At 28.9% G+C, this 23,651-nt stretch overlaps 3 protein-coding genes across 3 annotated transcripts; 1 reads left to right on the top strand and 2 right to left on the bottom strand.

Moving 5' to 3' along the window:
• Window positions 1–1,894: 1,894 nt before the first annotated feature.
• On the top strand, window positions 1,895–6,984 carry LOC123292469 (zinc finger protein 557-like). The gene is made up of 8 exons (XM_044873149.1): window positions 1,895–2,294; window positions 3,317–3,384; window positions 3,715–3,781; window positions 4,234–4,540; window positions 4,872–5,029; window positions 5,199–5,322; window positions 5,513–5,705; window positions 5,894–6,984. The coding sequence occupies exons 1-8, from the start codon at window positions 1,901–1,903 to the stop codon at window positions 6,062–6,064; spliced, it is 1,482 nt and encodes a 493-aa protein (XP_044729084.1). The 5' UTR covers window positions 1,895–1,900; the 3' UTR covers window positions 6,065–6,984.
• Window positions 6,985–9,648: 2,664 nt separating this feature from the next.
• Window positions 9,649–14,007, bottom strand: LOC123292558 (zinc finger protein OZF-like). Its single transcript, XM_044873271.1, has 8 exons — window positions 13,656–14,007; window positions 12,936–13,003; window positions 12,309–12,375; window positions 11,601–11,907; window positions 11,224–11,381; window positions 10,902–11,025; window positions 10,526–10,718; window positions 9,649–10,008 (listed from the first exon to the last, which is right to left on the bottom strand). The coding sequence occupies exons 1-8, from the start codon at window positions 14,005–14,007 to the stop codon at window positions 9,838–9,840; spliced, it is 1,440 nt and encodes a 479-aa protein (XP_044729206.1). The 3' UTR covers window positions 9,649–9,837.
• Window positions 14,008–18,742: 4,735 nt separating this feature from the next.
• LOC123294059 (zinc finger protein OZF-like) lies at window positions 18,743–23,065 on the bottom strand. The gene is made up of 8 exons (XM_044875126.1): window positions 22,718–23,065; window positions 22,192–22,259; window positions 21,428–21,494; window positions 20,840–21,155; window positions 20,005–20,165; window positions 19,657–19,777; window positions 19,160–19,352; window positions 18,743–18,946 (listed from the first exon to the last, which is right to left on the bottom strand). The coding sequence occupies exons 1-8, from the start codon at window positions 23,055–23,057 to the stop codon at window positions 18,776–18,778; spliced, it is 1,437 nt and encodes a 478-aa protein (XP_044731061.1). The 5' UTR covers window positions 23,058–23,065; the 3' UTR covers window positions 18,743–18,775.
• Between the last annotated feature and the right edge of the window lie 586 nt (window positions 23,066–23,651).

Raw genomic sequence — 23,651 nt, forward strand, 5'->3', positions numbered from 1 at the left:
ACGTGAAGTATTTCAAATATTTTATTTCAATTTCAATAATTTTACTTGATATTATATTAATAAAGTGTATGGAGCAGTATTTTTAATTTTGCTATGATCCTAAAATATACAAAAACTACACCCAACCACTAAAAATGAAACATTGATTTAATATTTTTAAATATACATTTTGTTTAAGAAGAGTAAATTGTTCCATTGCAAATATTTTTTTAAAATTTCCTTGTAGGTTTTAGCCGTAGTAGTTGACAATCATTTCAGAACAACGAGTAATTCGAGACGAATTTTTCCTAAAAATATCGCTCCTCAGTATTCATAGGCGGTAATTTGTCTTTTAAAGTGTTTAGAAAATTTTAAATTACGCGGCAAGCTTAAAATGTTAAAATAGAACTAAAAAATATAAAGATCTGACGATTATAATCGCGCATGCGTTGAATGATTTTATTTAGGTCCCAGCCACTCATTCTGAAGTCCTATTTTACGCCATAAATTTTGTTTAACGTCATTTAGATCCACTATCCAGTTATATAGAGATCAATTAATGGTTTTCTATCGTCTGTTTAGTGGTCTCAAGTCACTGCAAATAACCAAAAAGCTTAAACATATAAACAATTATCTTCCCACAATGCATTTTTTCGCCCAAATTAACAATACCGTTTCATTTTTGGTATATCAGTCTGTATATTAAACAAACGTAATAAATGAATTGTAATATTATTGGATATAATATGATAATGTAAAATGTAGCACAATAATTAACAAAAAACTATTTATTATTTTTAAAATTTTAATTTTATTTTTAATCCTTTGTTTTTCCCATCTATATACAGGACGCTTTAAATCATATTATTCTGTGTCTTTAAATCATCGTTCTTTGACGTTATTCGATCTGACGCACCGTTAACGATTGAGGCTGACGGCTATCACACTTAAAAAAAATGTAAGACGTAAGGAAGTTAACCAAATAGGGCTTAATGTTTCATTCACCTAGTTGTCAAAAAGTAAATAATAAGACATACGATTGGTCATTGAGTTTACTTAAGCAAATTAGCCAATCAAAAGTACGTATTTCATCTTCCCAACTGTCAAAACGTAAGACATATGATTGGCTAATTTTCTTCCGTCTTACGTTTTTTTTACGGCATAAGGCTGCCGGACACAAGCATCAATAAATACCCAGGAGTTCCATTTGCGAGCTGCAAGTTATTCCTGAAAAAGGCCAATCTTAGATAGAGGGAAGAACGTACTTGTGGTACTACAAGACAGATATGGTCTGGGTACAATCGCAGGCGTTCCGAAGTTCTCATATCACTTCCAAGGGCCTCTGTTCGCAAAGTTGTTGCGGCTATCACAGGACACTGGCTGGGCGGCAGGCATGCTGAACGCTTAGGCCTGGCAGTGTATCATGACTACTGCAGCAGCTGTCACAGTGGTGACGAGGAGGAGGCAATGTCTCATCTTCTCTGTCACTGCCCAGCTCTTGTCATGAGGAGATGGGCTTACTTGAGCCAGCCTCTCTTTGACGACCTCTCCGACCTAAAGTCAGTCGATGTCAAAGCCCTCCTGCTGTTCTTGGACAGCTCCAAATGATTCATGGAGTAGTGGCCGGGGATGGGCCAACCCATTTATGGTATCACAACGGACCCTATGGTCTAAGTGTGTCCCACCCCAGGACAGCCACTCTAACCTAACCTAGCCTACCTTTTTTTTATGTGTTAAAGTTCTAAAATAAAAAATTTATTCGAAATTTGATATTAAGTTTCGACTAAATATAATTTTAAAAAAAAATAATTGTATTCTAGCATAATACGTCTTATAATATATGTATTATAAGTCTGTGGTACAAACATATTTTCTATGGCGTACTAATGTCAAATTGACAAATGCAATAACAACATACAACATGGATATCAAAAATATATTTTGCCGTTTATGTGCTGAATTACAGCCAGATTATAATTTATTAGAAATAAGTGATGATAAAGCAGTAAACATGAATTTGGCAAATAAAATAATGCAATGTTACAATGTGAAAATAACAAGTGAAGATATTTTACCTCGACATGTTTGTTCGAATTGTTGTGATAAAGTGATCAATGCATACGAATTTCATGAATTAGTACACAAATCACAGGAATTCCTAATGAAACATCATGAATTAGTAGACAAATCGGAAGAATTTTTAATGAAACAGATGATTCAAGTCAAACAAGAGAATATCGAATCATCTAATAACTATGATGATGATTTGAATGTAAATGATTTCAGTGATGATTTCCTAAATGATACAAAACAAGGTAACTTGTTATGATTTCAAACGTTTTCATTTATATCAGATTAGGCTGATCATTTCTTGAAAATTGTTATTTGAGGACAGGAATAGAGTTGAGTTAATTAATTAGTAGTGATAGTGGTTAGCAATGAAAGAGTAGTAAAAGCGGTTCACACTAAAAGCGATTAAGGCTGAGAAATTTTTTATATGTGTGTTTCTAGCCGAACAGTGATATGTAGTGAATATTTTTGTTCAAATATCCACACTAATAAAATAATCCTAAATTGAATAAAACAATTTTGATCAATAAGTTCATATATGTGATTTATTATTTGGATTTATGTATTTCAATTTTTCATGGAAGATACTTAATTGATAGTGATTATTACAGGATGCTCTATATTTTTCTTCCTTACTAAAAACTTTAGGGATAGTTTCGTTTTCGTAGAACCCTCTGTTTAATAGGGTATTCCATTATTTTTGAAAAAGTACTTCAAAATGTTGATTTTGCTAATAAAAAGTCACCAAAAATTTATTTCGGAAAAATACAAACGCTTTCTTGCCAAAAACTTAAATTAAATTTTAAACCTTTTTTAAACTGTCAAAAACGCGGGCATCCAATTTGATGACGTAATATGGGTATCACTATACGAAATAACACAAATAAGTTTGACAGATATATTCATAGACACCTGATTATAATAAATATAAATACTTATTAACTATGTATATATTATACCCAGCTGTCTACACTGAACTAACTGATGATCTATGACTCAGTAAGCCCTGCTGTGATGTCATAGAGGTATGACATCACAGCAGGGCTTACCCGCATTTTAGGTCACGTGATATACAGTTTAAAAATTACGATTTTTAATTTTAATATTTTAAAAGAAAACTGTGTTTTTATGACTAGAAATCAGAATATTTAAGTATATTTTTACATAAATTTAACTAACGATAATACCCTATTATTTTACCTAACCCGCTTAATTAGTTAAAATAATTTATTGCAAAAATTAAAAAAAATCTATTCTTCATTTTTAGAAAATGATTCCGATGACAGTAATTCTGAAGATGAAAAACCATTGATACAAAGAAAATCTACATTAAAGGTAAATATTATTCGCTTTCTTGATCTTATCACATTTCTTAATTAATAATGGTACTTTTATTGCGGAGTCGTTTAAACGTGTTTTGACAACGAAAAGTACAGCAATCGTGATCCGGTATTCAAATCTTGATAGATTTTGTGTATATTTTCCTCGTTTTCTGGTATTCTAAAGCATATTAAGTTTTTAATTTTTTACTAAAGTTTATAATGTATAAACAATTTTAAACATTTAAATTTTGAAAAAAAAAAAAAAAAAAAAAATAAAATAGGGGCATTTTCCATAGAATATGAAATCAATTTTTGAACTCAGTATTGTTTTTTTTTTTTGTAGGACTCACAAAATAGAATACCTAAACGAGAATATTTGTCTGAAGGTGACGTTGAATGTGTGGTCAAAGGTAAATTTCTGACAATTTTATTTGAAAAGAGATAAATGATTTTGAAAAATATATAGTGTAAGTCTAGGAATTAAAAGAGTTTGGTCTAATATCTAAAACTAATATAAAAAAATATAGTAAATACTGTTTACAAAAATAAAATTTGATATTAAATCGCCAGGAGAAGCAACTAAAGGCAGATCCTCTCTCTTAAGACTCGAAAATATTTTGCATAATGCCAATTTTACTATCCGATTTATAATTACCATTGGAAAGTACAAATTTCGTAAGTTTGCGGGGTTCCCCATCAGTTTTCACCCTCACAAATCTTAAATTTTAAATTTTTATATTCTTCTGGTTTACAACTATAAATTTTATCTACCAACCTGCCATGTCTCGGCTGACTGGCCGAATAAGTTTCTTTACTGTGAAATAAATCCATTTAAATATAATATGAAATTTTTTCGAAATAGAAATAAAAACACCAAAATGGAAATGTCAAAGATGGAAATGTCTTGAATGCAATATATATATGGCTAATCATAAGAAATATCGTAATCATTGCTTGAATGAACACAATCGAGAAGCAGAATTTCCATGTCCAGATTGTTCAAAAGTTTACAATAAATACGAAAGTTATAAATCTCATAAACGTACACATAGTGGACCATTTGTGTGTAAAATTTGTAATAAAGTATGTCGAGCTAGTTCATTATTAAAACGCCATATGAAAACACATTCATCTGAAACTCCATTCCCATGCATGGAATGTAATAAATCGTAAGTACCCATCAACTTTTTTTTCAGTGCTTCGAACACCTAAAAGGGAAGGATAATTGTGAATTCTCGATCTTAATTTATAATACAGATTGTTATAATCAAAAATCCTTAGAGCGTATTCCATTTGTGTCAAATATTTCATTTTTTAACAATAATCCGGTATATCCAAGGAAAATTTTGTCTGATCAATTTGGAAAAATTTTTCATCAGAAATTCGGGTAAAATAGTTTTACTTCGATCAGGCATCGGCTTCATTTTTAACAAAAAAACCCAAAATTTGTATTTGTATTTTCGCTTATATCTCCGTTTCTAATTTGTTAAATATTTTCAGATTCAAAACTGAGGAATATTTAACACGACATCAGAATGTACATTTACCAGAAGGAATTAAAAAGAAAAAGCCTAAAGTATATTCGTGCGATTTATGTCCGAAAACATTTACGAAACAAGAAAATTTACAAACACATAAAGAAAATCATAGTCCTGGAGGTAATAACTTTTTTATATTCATTTAGTAAAACCTAAGAGTAAGAAGCCGCGAAATAAAATGTATTTACAACTTTATAAAATATATGACTATAATATAATTAAGTTATAACTAAATATAAATCATAGAAATTTTTGGATTAGACGATAAAATAAAACGTTTTTATTTCAGAGCCTGCTAGAAATTACGTATGCGATCAATGCGGTAATAATTTTAGTCGAAAAGATAATCTAAAACAACATATGTCAACACATTTAAAAGTATTTCCATTCAGATGTGACAAATGTCCAAAGGCGTGAGTATTACGTAAATATAGGGATCGATTTTGTAAGTTTCTTTTTAAGGTTTTTATTTAGAAATATATGTAAACCAAAATATTAATTTTTCGCTAGATTAAAGTTAGAGAATCGATCTCTCGATAACAGCAATTAGATGAATAAAACAATTATCGAATCTCATCATGACTAATCAATTTATTTTTTTAGATTTAAAAATATATACAGTTTACACAGGCACCAAAAATGTCATATGGAAGCTATGCCATTCACTTGCGATGTATGTTTACGACCATTTCGACATAAACGTGCTCTAAAACGGCATGCTCAAATTCATACAAATCTATTACCTTATGAATGTGAATACTGTCAAAAACGTTTTAGAGAAAAATCTTATTTAAAGGTAAAACAATATATATTATATGTATTTTAATTAAGTTGGAAGACCTATGTGAGACCTATAATTATAAATTGTAAATTAGAAGTTAAAATTTCAAAAATTGACGATATTTCACTGTGACCAAGTAGTCCGAATCGTTGGAACAATAAAAACATGACATGGACTTGATAATGTGTTTTTCTTGTTTCCAGATACATTTAAGGCAGCACACAGGAGAACGACCGTATTCCTGTCTAGAATGTAATCACAGTTTTACAAATGATTCGAATTTCATAAAACATTTAAAAGGACGTCATGGATTAGCTAATGTTTCAGTAGCAAATCAACGGCAATATCCATTTGTATACAAAACAGATGAATAAAAACATGCAAATGGGGCATGTTAACGAGAAAAAATATTGCATTGTGAAGAAAAATTGTACATACAATTGAAAGAAGAAAATTTGAACCAATTAAAATATTCTAAGTGTTACTTTATGTAGTGTTATGTAGTAATTCGTACATTTGGAATGTGAACTACAGGTTCAATATATGTAGAATTCAGTGTACCTAACTTAAAAGTCTCTTACTGTAAACAATAAGATCAAAATTTCAATTTTTATTTATTTATTATTATTAGTGTCCGGCCGATGCTTCAGCTTCGCCCATAAAACCATCTTCGGCGAAAAGATAATTCTTTATCATCTCATGCTCAACTTCTAGAGATGATTTAAATTACTATCCATTTTACAGAGCCAATAAAAACCTCCAATATATGGATTTAAAATCATTTATATTATTCATTTTAGCTTGAAGCCATTCTTGAACAAAATTTTAAACTTTAAGCTTCGGCCGAAGTTTGTCGCGATAGTCGATAAATCTGATTCACCTTCGGTCGGACATTGATTGTTTTACATGTCCGTGGTGTAAATAAAACACTGCCAAATAAAAGAATTGATATATTGAAAATATTAGTAAATGAATTTCAATCTCTTAAATATACGATCACGGATTTATTTATCTCAACAATTCGCGACTCCAAAATACTGAGCTGACTTCTAATGATTTAAATATGAAATGGCGAATTAGGATGTAAACATTATCTTAGAACATATAATTAAATGACTAAAAAAAGGATTTTAGCCCCTTGGTTATCAACATGCATGTATTATTTTGCAAGCAATTACCCTCAAAAGGTTCAATACCATGAAGATGTTTATACCCTCTTTAACCGCTATTATAGTACCATCTATAGTTTTTTGGGGTCGCTAATTTACAAGCACATTTTTTTTAATGTTGAAAATTTAGTAAATTATTAAAAATGTTTTTTAACATTAAAATGCGTTTAAATAATTTAACTGTAATTTTGAGATCCTTCCCTTTTATTTAATAATATTTTCTGTTTTCTTTTGGAAGTCATATACATTTTTTCTATGCTATACTTTGATACATAATAGAAGGGTTTACTTGATTATTTAGCTTTCTTATAGGACACTTTCACAATTCTATTTATACGTTTTATACTCTAGTCTACTAGTTCTTTAATTAAAACAATAATATTTTTAATGAAAGCACGATCGACTCTCGTAAAGTTTTACGATATTCTCATTACTGTATCAAATTCGATTTCATTCTTTTTTATTTCCAGACTATCGTGTTATGTTCTCGCTCCAGTAAAAGGATGGCAGTATATCTGACACACATTACAAAGAATAGCACCACAATTCAGAAAGATAGAAGATAGAAAAATGTACTATCTTTATAAGATACTAGTTTTCGAAAGACATGAGACAGAAAATTTTTGCCATTCTTGTTTAGCCAATGGTCACATTTGGGTGTATAATAGTTTTTTTAAAGGAACTTGTGTAGGCGTATTTAGGAGAGAATTGGCTCAATTGCTCAAAGCTGACTAATTGAACTACGATTTTTAAAGCACAATATTTTCGCTCTGGTGAAAAATCAGGCTATTCTGAGTATATAATTCCCGTAGGTACATGATGTTTCAAAGCCAGAGTGACTACGAAAAGTACATCGAAATCATTGGGGAAAGGCATGCGATACTAAGTTGTAAGTACTCTTTAATACTATATGCAATACTGTATTGAAATTTAAAGTTTCTTGTAGTCTATTAATTGTGAAGGCATCAGAGCGAGACTAAAATACAATAGTGTGGATCAAGAAAGATTTTGATTATGATTATTGGTGTTAATTTGATGTTAACATTTTTATATTTTGAAATGATGTCGAATGTGTTCGTATAGTTTATAAATTAGGGTCAAAAATTTTGAAAACATTGTAGTTATTCACATTTTACATATTTAAGTGAAGAACTGAAAGATAATCAAACGTTTGAAATTGAGTATCCGCAAACTGAGTATATTCACAATAGTTGTTTTCATATAACCTACATTGAAAATACGAATTTCAATGCCTGTTGAGCCAGCCAGTCGAAACTAAACAATTTCTGACTCCTTGATTGTAACATTCAGCGGACAGAAATCGATCGTTTTCTGTCCTAGGGCATCGTACTAGAGTAGAAATTAGTTTATTACACTTCTAGGGAGCAAAAGTAAAAAACCGGCATCGCCTCGAGCGACAATGAACATGACATCTGAGACATTCTTTACTTGCTCCCTTTGTGTGTATACTATTTTTCTGCTTGATGGAGGCGGAAAGTGGCAACTTCGTTCAGTAACGCGGGACGAAAGTTGACACTATCCGTCCGACGGAGAGAAAATAATTTTCTAATGAGATGTGAATATAAATCAGCTGGTGCTTATATTGCTTTAAAATGAATCGGTATGTAAGTATAGTGGTTGACGGTCAAACTTATAACACCCGTCTGTGTGCGTCGGGGGTTATAAAAACACTCTTGATTTTTTGAATAATCAGAGTGAAGACAGTAATTTAATATTTTTTTCAGGCATTTTAATTACAATTAAATATATGAAAATCATAAATGAACTAGTAATTAATTATCAGAAATAATAGAATATTATTTAGACAAAGGATATTAAAAATTTGCCCATCTCATGTTATTCTTCTTAGAGTGATGTGAAGTTATAAATACTTTGCGCGGTGGCTCTTGTTTTGGTTTTGCACTATAAGTTAATACTCAATTGTAAATATCTTTCTTGAAAAAAAATCAATGTAGAAAAATGTAATTGATTTGAAAAGACAAATGCATGTAAATGATAGATTATTGTAATTTAACATTACTATCACTTTGTATAAGCGATAAGGAAATTTTTCGCATCTATCACTTTTCTAATTGCGTAATTAAGATTAATATTTATTAAATTGTGGAATGTAGTCAAATTACTTCAAAAATAATAAATTATTTTTTAAACAATAAAACATTTCACATGTTTTTTAACATTTCTTCCAAATCCAAAACCTTGAATCCATCCGTTCTTAATTTAAAAAAATACAATAAAGATTAATTAAGTTAACGATAAACGATTGATTACGTTAATAAAAGATTTAAGTTGTCGTTTAAAAAAATTTATAGCACGTGAGATTTTAGAGAGTATAATAAAAACTTGGTTTTTATGCGTTAGTTTTTTTGTTTTTACATATAAATTTTGCGTTTTTATTTTAAATTTTGACATGTGATGTAACAAAGCTTTTGGCCCCCCTTCCCTGTGTCACACAATATCATATTTCGTGTGTGACGTAATTAACAAGTGGTCCCTTATTAAAGATTGTGGGTTGATTATATCATTTTAATCCAAAAAGAGTAAAAGAAGAAAAACGACATTTAAAAACCAAATGGCGATTTATTAAAAATATTTTTTTTTTTTTCTAAAAATATACTTACCATTAGTAAAATTTCTTTGGACTTTGATTTAACGCAGATTTACTACATTACATTTTTGGGTTATTAGAAAATCATTAAAATATTAAAAATTTAATTTTATTTCATATTATAAATTTTTTTAATTTTACATTTTAAGTCACACTCCTTTAGAGAATACATAATAACTACACCACAATTATTTTATGTTAATTATGATTATAGCTCACTATATTAAATTTGCTACACACGCTATCGAAATCAAGATCTTGTAGATTTTTTGGCGCAGAGTATATATTAGTACTTTTCATATTCCCAATAAATAAATTTTCCTCATTAATATGCTTTCTTTATATATTTTTATTCATCCGTTTTGTATACAAATGGATACTGCCGTTGATTTGCTACTGAAACATTAGCTAATCCATGGCGTCCTTTTAAGTGTTTTATGAAATTCGAATCATTTGTAAAACTATGATTACATTCTAGACAGGAATATGGTCGTTCTCCTGTGTGTTGCCTTATGTGTATCTGAAAACAAGATGACTACATTATCGCGAAAAACATATTTTTCGAATTATAAGAAACACATTATATGATGTTCATTAAATAGGGCCTATTTTGCAGGCGACAAACAAAGTTTTGATGTCAGGGCAAAAATTATTCTTTATATATAATAGTTCCAATACATTTTGGTCGAGTAGTGCATGTCAGCAACTATTGAACATCACGCGATGTTCGATTATTTTTTTAACAAGCCGTGGGTAGAGTCTGCTGCGACCCTTGACGTCCACACAAATAACTTATCAGCAGAATAAAAATTTATAAAAAATTTAAAACTCAACCTCAACGAAGTCGATATCATTTTTTGTTCGCGCGATATTGATCAGGATAAAATTTAAGAAAAAGCTCTCTCGGTTTCGAAAATCGGACCCATTACATTAACTTCCTATACTGGGAAGTTAATAAAATTGGACAAAAATTACTAAGCCATTGTAAAATGCAATAAATATGTATGCCCAATAAAATATAATATAAATTGCATTACCTTTAAAAAGGATTTTTGTCTAAAACGTTTTTGACAGTATTCGCATTCATGAGGTAATAGATTCGTATGAATTTCAGCATGTCGTTTTAAACCACGTTTATGTCGAAATGGTCGTAAACATACATCACATGTATATGGCATAGTATTCGTGTGACATATTTGATGTCTTCGTAAACTGCGCTCGTTTTTAAATCTAAAATAAAATAATTTAATTAATCTACAATGAGATTCTACAATCATTACATCAAATATTGATTGATACTTTGATATCGATTATATCTAACTCGAATTTTAGAAAAAATTAGAAGTATTAAAGTGGGAAACAGATAACGAAAGAAAGTTTGATAATCGATTTCTCTATTTACGTAATACTTACACTGTTGGACACTTGTCGCATCTCAATGGAACTGCATTATTATGTGTGGTCATATGTTGTTTTAGATTACCCTTTCGTGTAAAATTATTACCACATATATCGCATACGAAATTTCTAGCGGGCTCTGAAATAAATACAATTTTATTGCCTTAGCAAAATTGTTTTTGATTTATTATCGAGTTTGCTTTTCTATAAAGTATTTTATGAGGCCAAACTTAGGGTGTTTCCTGAAATCAACCAAGCATGTTGGCCAGCATAAAATACTATCATTTGATTAATTAATATCATATGTGGCCAGAAAAATACATTAATAAGGGGTTACCTTCAGGACCATGATTTTCTTTATGTGCTATTAAATTTTCTTCTTTTGTAAATGTTTTATAACATAAATCGCACGAATAAACTTTTGGCTTTTTCTTTTTAATTCCTTCAGGCAAATGTACGTTCTGATGTTTTTGTAAATATTCCTCAGTTTTGAATCTGAAAATATAAAAGGAAGTTTTTTAAAGTAACAATTAATTAAAATAGGTATTAATTATATACAGCAAATTGCAGTGATATGTACAGTTTAAACTTTGAAATTAAACAAAAAATATAACAACTAGGATAATCAATGAATATTGATCATTAACCACGAAAATATTTTTGTAATTTGGGTGCTTGAAGTACTTAAAATAATAAAAGTTGATGAGTACTTACGATTTATTACATTCCATGCATGGGAACGGAGTTTCAGATGAATGTGTTTTCATATGACGTTGTAATATTGAATTAGCTCGACATACTTTATTACAAATTTCACAGACAAATTTTCCTTTATGTGATCGTATATGTGCAAAATAACTATCGTATTTATTGTAGACTTTTGAACAATCTGGGCATGGAAATTCTGGTTCACGATTATGTTCATTCAAGCAATGATCACGAAATTTCATATGATTTGCCAAGTATATATCACAATCAACACACTTCCATTTTTTGGATTTCCGTTTTGGTGTTTTAATTTCTAATTATAAACAAAAAATTTTATATTATATTCGATTTGGTTGCTTTCGGTGATGAAAAACTACAATCTTGTACGATCCACTCTTCTGATGGCGAAAAAAATTACACTGCTGATACACTGATATAGACTGCGCTAGGGACAGATATTGATTTGACTCATGATTTACATGTTTTCACAGAAAGGAATATCTTATAGAAGATATTCAAATTGTATCTTCACGGTTTGTTGTGGTCAAAAATTTTTTCAAAAATATACATTCCCGAAACATAAAAAAGTTCAAAATTAATCGTATTAAATAAATATATGTTAATTCAACATTATCATTTTAATTTGCCCGCTTTATTATTGGTGATAAGAATCATTTTGTGGGGCAAGCCTAAATATAAAAATTATAATTTTACCTTTGACTACACATTCAACGTCACGGTCAGACAAATATTCTCGTTTAGATATACTATTTTGTGGATCCTAAAAAAAAATCTGGATTCAAAAAATTTTATCTTAATAAATTAAAACAAAACTCACACGGTCTAAAAATATACCGCTTATATAAAAACAGGCTAGAGAAATAACATTAGTAGTTCATTTTGTTCATTATGTAATTTGTATATCATATTTGTAATAAAGTTGCTTATAAATAAAAGAAAGTAAATTACTCACTTATGTATTATTTCTCTAGCCTGTTTTTAGCCACGGGTCGAGATAGTTTTAATATATTTTCTTTGCTGTAAATATCAGCAAAATGTAATAACTTAATATTTACAATGGATGTGTTTGGTATGTGATATAGTTTTAATTTTATTGCGATACTAATTTTGTATCAAAAATTCATTGTGGACCGACCTCTAAATTTTTGTCAAAAACTATAAGCAGGGGAACGTATCGTAGGAGACATTTTCTAATAATAATTATGCTCAATTTTTGGGTATTAAACAAAAAATTGTATCCGCTTTTCATTCATTCTATTTCGATTTCTAACCGATTCCTAAATACAATTATTCAGAATGTAAAAAGCTAGTAATATTTACCTTTAATGTAGATTTATTTTGTATCAGTGAGTTTTCATCTTCAGAATTGCTGTCATCAGAATTATTTTCTAAAAAATAATCATTTGGCTTTAACTTTTTCCAGTAAATTGATATCTTATTCGTTTTGATTAAGAAAAATATAGGATATCACATTGTACCCTTTTTTTCTATTAACCATAGTCTATGGGCTATAGTTAATAGAAATATCAGAAGTAACTGATCATCTATGAAAATCGAAATATGATCACATAATAAGTCATATACAGTGGACCCTTGGTAATCCGGCAAACGGTTTGCAAGATGGTGTCGAATTATCGAATTTATCGGACTATAGAATACTGCCACAAACCCCCTGTAGTTCGAAACTTTTTGAAAAAGAATCCGACAAATTACATATCAAAGTGATAAGATTTCAATCATTTTCGGTATACCTCATTTTCTAATTTCAGCCACGAAGAATTCATGGTTTTAATAATAAATCTGCCTTGCAATTATCATTATAGTTATGTCGGATTACAAGGGGTACCGGATTAGATTCTGGGGCCGGATTACCGCGGATCTACTGTATAGTTATGTAATTAGATTATCTCATGAGTGGTATATCGACCTCAAAAACTTCGTTAAAAGGTAGCTTTCAAAGGTATTCGCTTTCACTACTAATAAATAAATTCAGTTAACTCCAATACTATCTCCGACATAAATTTAAAGTACACTAGTTACCTTGTTTAGTAGTATTTAAGAAATCATCACTAAAATCATTTACATTTAAATCATCGTTATATGAATTTGATGATTCGATATTCTCTTGTTTCACTTTGATCATTTGTTTCATTAAGAATTCTTGTGATTTGTGTACTAATTCATGAAATTCAAATGCATTGATCACTTTATCACAACAATTCGAACAAACATGTCGCGGTAAAACATCATCTTTCGTTATTTTCACATTGTAACATTGCATTATTTTATTGGCCAAATTCATATTTGTTGCTTTATCATCACTTATTTCTAATAAATTATAATCTGGCTGTAATTCAGCACATAAACGGCAAAATAAATTTTTAATATCCATATTCTGTATTGTTTGTAATTATAGTAAACGTCAATTTGACAATAGTTATTAATAGCTCGCTTTTATATGAGTAAGATCGTTTGCCATTTTTATCTGATAGCCTGTAAATGCTTCATGGAGGATGCGATATGATGCATGAGAGAGAAGACTTTTATTATTATTATTATCTTATATATTTAAACGAGCAATTCTTGTATATATATATATATATATATATATATATATATATATATATATATATATATATATATATCAACGATCTTGGAAATGGCTCCAACGATTTTCATGAAAATGAGTATGTAGGGGTTTTTTGGGGCGATAAGTCGATCTAACAAGGTTTCATTTATCAGAAATGTCGTTTTATCCGTCTTTTCATGAAAAATTCATCAGACATCTATTGGTGTATAACGTAGTTAATGAAATACAATGCAAATTATAACATAACAAAAAGGAGGCGTTTGAGTAGTCTAAAGTGAAAAATATGACTCTTGCTTACATCTATTGGCGAATAACCGAGCAAAGCTCGGTCATCCAGATATTTATTATATAAAAGAGATATAGAATTTTACTTATTTTGTATAGAAACTTTAATAAGAAAAGAAGAATCTCTGTGAATTTGTTTTATGAAAATGTACAATATGATTTTTCATGAAAATTTAAAACATTTTTTCTTTTTTTTGTTATAAATAAATAAAAATCGTTATATATTTTAAATTTTGTTTTATTTTTTAAATTTTCTATCCTATTTTTTCTTTCAGAACGAAATCATCAATTAATTAATTACTTATTAAAGGTAAGTATGTACAATATCATTTTTCATGAAAATTTAAAACATGTTTTTTTTTTTTGTTTTGTTATAAATAAATAAAAATTGTTATATATTTTAAATTTTTTTTTATTTTTTAAATTTTCTATCCTATTTTTTTTTTCAGAACGAAATTTTCAATTATTTAATTATTTATTAAAGGTAAGTTTCAAGTTAATTATATGATAATAAAAGAGTCGAGTGGCTTTGTGAGGATGGTACTTGCCTCCTAAAGCAAGGTATGCTGGTTCGTATCCTGGTGTGGTACTAGTATTTTTACTTTTAAATTAAATGAATTTTTTCTGATGTTTAAATTTTCCACCCTTTTTATAGTTTAAATTATTTATATAACCCGCCCTCTTGCTATAAATTATGTCAATTATACATATGTCATAAATCACTGTCAGGGGGTGGGAATTTAAATAATCATAAATATATCTATACTCTTGAAAATCATGTTCTCCTTTTACAAAATATTAAAAATATATACAAAATGGCTTGGTTATGCTCAAATTTGAAACTTTTTAATAGGAGAACATGTCATATAGTTTATCTCACTCATATTCTCCTATTACAAAATATTAAAATTTGTATTTATAAAATTAAAAAATCGCTCGTTAGCTCCGCGATCTTAGCACCTCATGTGCGGAATTTCGATTGACCAATTAATTATACCATCTAAAAGGTCAGAAATTGGTCATAAAAGGTCAGTTGGTCAGCATCAGAAAATTTTTTATTAAAGATTGAAAAAACTCCACCTATGCGCGATCGGGAAGCATTCGCTGATAATTGGTCAGCTAATAATTGGTCAGTTTAATTTTATATTCAAAAAATAATATAATTTCGAAAAAATTTTCAATTTTTTCAACATTTGTACTAGGAGAACATAAGTGGGAATTAGTAGTTCCTGATAAGGAGAAAGGCGAGTAAGTGTTTTCACCCCGAAAGTCTAAAATTTTATTTTGGCAGAAAGTTATTGGTCTGCCCACTAGAGGTCACACTCACCAAACACGGGTGTGCAGACCACTAACTTTCTGACTTACGAGGTGACAACAATTACCTTGCTATTAGGTACTACTTTTTCCGTCCGTCCTTGATGTTCTCCTAGTAGAAATGTGAAAAAAATTGAAGTTTTTGAACGAAAAAAAACTAATTTTTTCATCATTTACTAGGCAAACATGCTGTGGTGGAAATTTGAAAAAAAATGAAAATAAAAATCAGATTTTGCTTAAAAGATTTAATGAACTTTTTTTTAATATATGTCCTCACCTAGTTTCGAACCAAGGTACTATTTATTCGAAGTCAGATACGCTAACCATTATACCATTAGGGCTCTGTTATTCGTATTAATAAATAATTATATTCATATTTTCGACTTTCTTAAATTATAACAAAAAGTAAAACTCATTTTCGGAAAATTTTGAGTAGTATTATTACCAAAAAAATGGCAAACGAAGTTTGAAATACTTACCTATCGTGAAGTTCGAAATACTCACCTATTTTTAACTGAAATAATATTGTATAGCTACAGAGAGATGGGGAAAAATAAAATAAAAACAGGGTTTGAGTTTTCAACTTTATTTAAATGAAATCAAAATACATAAAAACTATTTACGAATTACTTGCACATAATTCCATATAATTAATTTCATCTTAAAAAAATTTTTTTGCATCAACTTTTTTTTTACAAACCAAATACCACACAAAAATAAAATGAAAATCCAAAAAGAATATTACGTATTTACAACCCAACTTCTTTATCTCACCTATATTTTATAAGAATTTGTTTGTACCTTTACTAAAAAAAAATTAATTAGTTAATTAATAATTTTGTTCTGAAAGGAAAAATGGGATAGAATAAAATAAAACAAAATTTAAAATATATAACGATATTTATTTATTTATATTAATTTGAAAACGTTATCCCGAAAATTGATTTTTTACTATATAAAATAACCATTATTATTCATTCAAATTTTATTAAAAAATTTTATTCATTAAAAAATTATTATTCATTCAAATTTTTTATAGGTGACATATGTACAAATATATATAATACAAGTGAAAACAAACAATTGACTGAGTTAATTGTTGAAATACCATGCATAGTCAGTGTTGATTTATTTATCACATTACACATACAAACATGTGACACATACATAACTGATAATCAAGTATGGTACCTATTATAAAATTTCCGCCTAATTGGCGCCCTCACGAGTAAACAGTGATGTTTATGAAAAAAAATTTTACATTTAAACTTTTGTTCTATCTCTAACGGTTTACAAGATGGGTCCTACGGACCCAAGACCCAATTCACCTATGATGCTCATTTACGAACTTGACCTCACTTTTTACGTCCTGAGTACGCTGTAAAAATTTCAGCTCGATATCTTTTTTCGTTTTTGAGTTATCGTGTCCACAGACGGACGGATGGACGGACGGACAACCGGAAATGGACTAATTAGGTGATTTTATGAACACCTATGACAAAATTTTTATACTAACATCATTATTTTTAAGCGTTACAAACTTGGGACTAAACTTAATATACTATGTATATTTCATATATACATGGTATAAAAAGAGTGAAACATTTAAATAAAAGGAAAAATTCATTTTTTTAAAAGTAAAAATTTTATCCATTTTTTTTTTTTTTTTTTGATATGTACTACTATCAAATATACATGTATATTTGATAGTAGTACATATCAAAAAAAAAAATTATAAAAAAAATATTTCCCCTACTCTGTCTGGTTTATAGTGAAGAGCTGTGCGTAAGTACTCACTGCCCTGATAAAACCATCCGGCTCAAAGCATGCGCGTTACGACAGAGACAACTTTTTTAATTTTTTTTAATATTAAATTAAACTGACCAATTAATTATTTTTATATTAGCTGACCAATTATCAGCGAATGCTTCCCGATCGCGCATAGGTGGAGCTTTTTATTTTTTCTGCGAATGAGGTGCTAAACTTATTAATTGACCTTGAAAAACTTTAATCTTTAATAAAAAATTTTCTGATGCTGACCAATTAATGAGACCAACTGACCTTTTATGACCAATTTCTGACCTTTCAGATGGTATAATTGGTCAATCGAAATTCCGCACATGAGGTGCTAAGATCGCGGAGCTTCGCTCGTTAAGACTAAAATATGAAATTTTGTAACAAGAGAACATGTTATAACTTTATCCCACTTTTTTAACATATTCTCCTATTACAAAATTTTAAAAAAATACTCTTGTTGCTTGCTTTTTGTTGTACATGCTAACATTTATTCTTGTTAAATGAAATTTTATAAGATTTTGTAATAGGAGAACATGTTATTTCACACAAAAAATTATGTTATTCCCTTTTTCCTACTTATGTCATAAATCACTCTTCTGTCAGGGGGTGTTAATTAAAATAACATAAAAGAATACCTCGCTTTCTTACTTATTTGTCGCTTTTGGTTCTCATAACAATTTTCTAAAAAAAAATTTTTTTGGTACATTGGTAGATACGAACCGAGGTACTCTTCGCCGGAGGCGAATGGGCTAGCCACTACTCTACCTTTGACATATTATACTATTCAATAATGTAATATACATACCTTTTACTCATCTTCTTTGAATAAACTACTTTTATTAAACTTAGTATTTATTTTTCTTTTACTGACTGTTTTTCATTAAACTGACCCATTATGTATTTCTTTTTACTCACCTTTACAATACACTTATCTATAAATGAATAATTATAGTAATATGTAGTAATATTGTTAAAAATGTAGGTTCTGTTTGATATTCCTGAAATCGATGCAAAGGATCAAGGATAAAGGTAGTTATAATATTGAATAATAATAGTTAAACTAGAAAAATTGATAAAAACGATATTTTATTATATATATTTGTACAAAAATTTTTTGAAGTAATTTTCTGCAATACGAAAATTTCCTGCATTACTATGTCATCAATGCATATGTTTATTCATCCGTTTTGTATACAAATGGATACTGCCGTTGATTTGCTACTGAAAAATTAGCTAATCCATGGCGTCCTTTTAAGTGTTTTATGAAATTCGAATCATTTGTAAAACTATGATTACATTCTAGACAGGAATATGGTCGTTCTCCTGTGTGTTGCCTTAAGTGTATCTGAAAACAAGAAAAATACATAATCGCGCTAAAGATAGCTTTTTTAGAATAATAAGATACACTAAGTATGTTGCGTCAAATAGGGCCTATTTTGAAAGCGACAAACGAAATATTGATAATTTGCCGCAAAGTGTATTTTGTACTTAATAATTCCTTGTAACTTCTAGAGTAGTACATTTAATATTACGTAATTATTAAATATCACTGTATTACCTTTAAAAAGGATTTTTGTCTAAAACGTTTTTGGCAATATTCGCATTCATGAGGTAGTTGATCCGTATGAATTAAAGCATGCCGTTTTAGATTATGTTTATGTCGAAATTTTCGTAAACAAACACCACATGTGTATGGCATAGTATTTGTATGACGTATCTGGTGTCTTCGTAAACTGCGTTCGTTTTTAAATCTAAAATAAAATAATTTAATTAACCACGATCAGATTATATAATTATGACATTCAATATCTATAACTGAAGATCGATTATCTAACTCTAATTGTAGTGCAAAATTTACATTTTAATTTAAATTATTTGACTCAATGAATTTATAGAGTTTACCCGCAACAATATTTTTCAAGACTAGAAATTGGGAGGTTGTACAGCTTATACAGTGAGGTGAAATATTAATAAAAAGGGAAAATGTATTCAGATGAGAAGAAGTAGTAAAAAAGAATGTTATATAATCGATTTCTATATGTATGTAATACTTACACTGTTGGACATTTATCACATTTCAATGAAACTACATTATGCGTCGTCATATGCTCTTTTAAATTGCCTTTTCGAGTGAAATTATTACCACAAATATCGCATATGAAGTTTCTAGCAGGCTCTAAAATAAATACATTTTAGTTTATTGCTTTGCCTAAAATTTGTCTTTGATTTTTCATCGGATTTCTTTTGTATTTCGTAAAGATATTTTATATGGTCGAATTAAGGGTGTGTTCTGAAATTAATCCAGCATTCTAGCCAACATGGAAATGCTGCCACTTAAAGAGTTAATAAGCTTCGTTACCATAGTAACTTTTACTGGCCGACCTGCGTAGTCAGCGTGATTACCTTCTTCGGGACCATGGTTTTCTTTATGTGCGTTTAAATTTTCTTCTTTTATAAATGTTTTATAACATAAGTTGCACGAATAAACTTTTGACTTTTTCTTTTTAATACCTTCTGGCAAATGTACGTTCTGATGTTTTTGTAAATATTCCTCAGTTTTGAATCTGAAAATATAAAAGGAAATATTTCTAAGTAACAATAAATTAAAATAGGTATTAATTATGAATTTGTTGATATATGGTTACTTTTTTATTATTCGGCCAAATAATCAATTTATTAAATACGATCTTTAAATTTATAATCAATAAAATTTAATTTGAAAAAATTTTAAAGGAAAAATATCTTAAAAATACCTGGAATACCCTACAACCTAAGTGTGAATCGACACATGCATGAAATCATGATTGATGAATGAAAATTTAAGATCAATGATTATTTCACAGAGTTCGTTGAAAAAGTCGGTCACTTGTCTTTCGCTCTGATGACTTGATTTGTTAGGATTATTCTAAAGAAAATATTCGTCTCGACGACAGAGTTGTTCGTCGAGGCGAAATCAAATTAATAAAGAATTTATTACGGGCGTTATTTTATTTTTTACAGGCTAAGTTTTTTTAACTAATCATTTTCATTCTGCCATTTACGAAAATAATCATGGCATACTTTATCGACGGTTCCAAAAAACCCCCATAACGTAAAGTAATATAAAGTAAAACTTTGAAATCAAATAACGAATATAACAACTAGGATAATAAATTTAAATTGATAATTTTCCATGAAAAACCTTTGTTATTTAAATTTTTGAAGTACTTATAAATAATAAAAGTTGATGAGTACTTACGATTTATTACATTCAATGCATGGAAACGGGGTTTCAGTTGAATGTGTTTTCATATGACGTTGTAATTCTGAATTACCTCGATATACTTTATTACAAATATCACACACAAATTTTTTTTTATTTTCATTATGTGTACGTTTATGAGACTTTAAACTTTCGTATTTATTGTAGACTCTTGAGCATTCTGGGCATGCAAATTGTGGTTCTCGTTTATGTTCATTCAAGCAATGATCACGATATTTCATTGGATTTGCCAAGTATATATCACAATCAATACATTTCCATTTTTTGAATTTTCGCTTTGGTATTTTAATTTCTAATAACAAAAAAATTTATATCATATTTGATATAAATTGCTCTGCTCTGCCGGTTACATAAAAAGCAACAACCTGATACAATCTGCACTAGGGCAATCAATTCGATTATTAGTATATTACTTTTGGCAAATGTAAAAATTTGAAAGAGATATTTATATTTCCTATTCATTAATCGAACTTTGTTATTAGAGACTGGAAAAAAACTCTGTGCCTATAGTTTTAAGATGCTTTGTTTGTTGGGTCAGCCTATGTATAAAAATTAAAATTTTACCTTTGGTTGAACATTTAAAAATTTCTTCAGACAAACATTCTCGTTTAGATATACTATTTTGCGAAACCTAAAAACAAAAAATTACGAGCTCTTAAAAATCATTGTCTTAAACTCGATCAGGGCTACTCCCATTTTAATGGTTTTATTAAAAAATTGATTGATGAAGGTGAAAAATAAACATTATATATAATTTCTCTAGCCTGTTTTTTCCTATCAACGAGAGATCTTTCTTATTTTTTTATCCATTTCCATGATTTATCGCTCGTTTTAAAGCTTATCGTTCTACCTAATGATTAAAAATAGAATCACAGTCTAAAAATGTACCGCTTAAGAAAAAACAGGCTAGAGAAATAATATTAAGATTTAATTTTGTTCGTTATGTAATTTGTATAACATATCTGTAATAAAATTGCGTATAAATAAAAAGAAAGTAAATTACTCATTTATATATTATTTCTTTAGCCTGTTTTTAGCCACGGGTAACGCACTGCGGAATTTTGCACGGATCCAGCTAGGTTATTTATATATATTTTTTGTTGCTGTAGATATCAGTAAAAAACTTAAAATTTATTTTACTTTAGAAAGCAAAACATAATAACTTATGACTTTTTTACAATAATTTGTTCATCTATTGGGAAAGTTATAGTTCGGCGATAGAAAATGATATTATTACTATATAAATGAGAAATTCATTTTGTAAGAGGATCTCTTTGTTGGTTACTGTTAACTAAGAAATGTAAGAACAGAAAGCTGATAATATTTACCTTTGATGTAGTCTTTTCTTGAGTCAATGAATTTTCATCATCAGAATTGCTGTCATTGGAATAATTTTCTAGAAATTTATTAGTTTATTAGTAAACTAGTATCATAGTCGTTTCAAATAAAAAAATAGATTATTGTATTAACCATGGTTCATGCTCTATGGCCGATCAACGATGTATTATCGATAGAAGTATCAATCAATGAACATCGAGATTTGAACACTTAATAACTCATACATATTTATGTAATTGATTATCTAATGAGTGGTATTTTTGGCCAAAAAACTTCGTTTATAAGTAGCAATAGATTATACTGAGTGCCGAGCACAACGTGATTTTTGGACCTTGAGTTCATCATGTGATTCTAGGATAGGCCATGCTTCTAATGGAGTCGAGTTACCACGGTTTTGCGACCCACGAGTTAAATATCTTGTATCCGTGTTACGGATATGTGCGAATAGTGACATCAGTATAATCTTAAAAATTTTTTATAGAAAGGAAAATAAATTCAAATCGTACAACTAGGTACCTTGTTTAGTATCATTTAAGAAATCATTTACAGTTAAATCATCATTATAAGTATTTGATGAGTCGACATTCTCTTGTTTCACTTTGATCATTTGTTTCATTAAGAATTCTTGTGCTTTGTGTACTAATTCATGAAATTCAAATGCATTGATCACTTTATCACAACAATTCGAACAAACATGTCGAGGTAAAATATCATCTTTTGTTATTTTCACATTGTAACATTGCATTATTTTACTGACCAAATTCATATTCGTTGCTTTATCATCACTTATTTCTAATAAATTATAATCTGGCTGTAATTCAGCACATAAACGGCAAAATAAATTTTTAATATCCATATTCTGTATTGTTTGTAATTATAGTAAACGTCAATTTGACAGTAGTTATTAGTAGCTCTGTTTCATACGAGTAAGATCGTCCGCCATTTTTATGATAATGTCAAATAGACAAAATGTTCTCAAATAAGTCTTAAATTAAGGTAAACATTTTGATAGAGTTTTCCGAAACAAAAGCAAATCGATGAAAAGGTCTATTAATAATTTATTAATTATATCAACGTTTGAGATACCATATATAGAGGGAGCTTACCCAGTGTCAGTACATAAAAGCGTGGCACTATGATTATCAGCTAACAGACCATGATTCGTATCTGTCAGATATACAGGGAGTTTCGGAAGTTTTATACAAAAGTTGTAAAGATAAAAAAGTTGAACTGATTTAAGTTCGACAGATAACAAATTTAAATTAAAAAACTATTCTCAACTAGCTGGTGTACCTGGTGCATTTCTCCACCCATACCATATTAGGTACCCAATATTGATAATTAAGAATTGTAACACCATCAACTGGCGATAATAATTCGTACTAATTAAAACAGGAAGCTGACCTGTTTTGAGTAGTTCTAACTTAGACTACCAGGTTACTTATCATTT

Source organism: Chrysoperla carnea, chromosome 2 (genome assembly GCF_905475395.1).
Source record: "Chrysoperla carnea chromosome 2, inChrCarn1.1, whole genome shotgun sequence".
NCBI lineage: Eukaryota > Metazoa > Arthropoda > Insecta > Neuroptera > Chrysopidae > Chrysoperla > Chrysoperla carnea.

Excerpts from the sequence above, each read along its gene's own strand:
- LOC123292469 (XM_044873149.1), top strand. The coding sequence starts at position 1,901 with ATGGATATCAAAAATATATTTTGCCGTTTATGTGCTGAATTACAGCCA. Across the intron at positions 3,385-3,714 it reads AAAGAAAATCTACATTAAAG|GACTCACAAAATAGAATACC; the intron begins GTAAATATTATT and ends TTTTTTTTGTAG. Across the intron at positions 4,541-4,871 it reads TGCATGGAATGTAATAAATC|ATTCAAAACTGAGGAATATT; the intron begins GTAAGTACCCAT and ends AAATATTTTCAG.
- LOC123292558 (XM_044873271.1), bottom strand. The coding sequence starts at position 14,007 with ATGGATATTAAAAATTTATTTTGCCGTTTATGTGCTGAATTACAGCCA. Across the intron at positions 11,908-12,308 it reads CGTTGAATGTGTAGTCAAAG|AAATTAAAACACCAAAACGG; the intron begins GTAAAATTATAA and ends GTTTATAATTAG. Across the intron at positions 10,719-10,901 it reads TGCGACAAGTGTCCAACAGT|ATTTAAAAACGAGCGCAGTT; the intron begins GTAAGTATTACG and ends ATTTTATTTTAG.
- LOC123294059 (XM_044875126.1), bottom strand. The coding sequence starts at position 23,057 with ATGGATATTAAAAATTTATTTTGCCGTTTATGTGCTGAATTACAGCCA. Across the intron at positions 20,166-20,839 it reads TGCATTGAATGTAATAAATC|ATTCAAAACTGAGGAATATT; the intron begins GTAAGTACTCAT and ends TTATATTTTCAG. Across the intron at positions 19,353-19,656 it reads TGTGATAAATGTCCAACAGT|ATTTAAAAACGAACGCAGTT; the intron begins GTAAGTATTACA and ends ATTTTATTTTAG.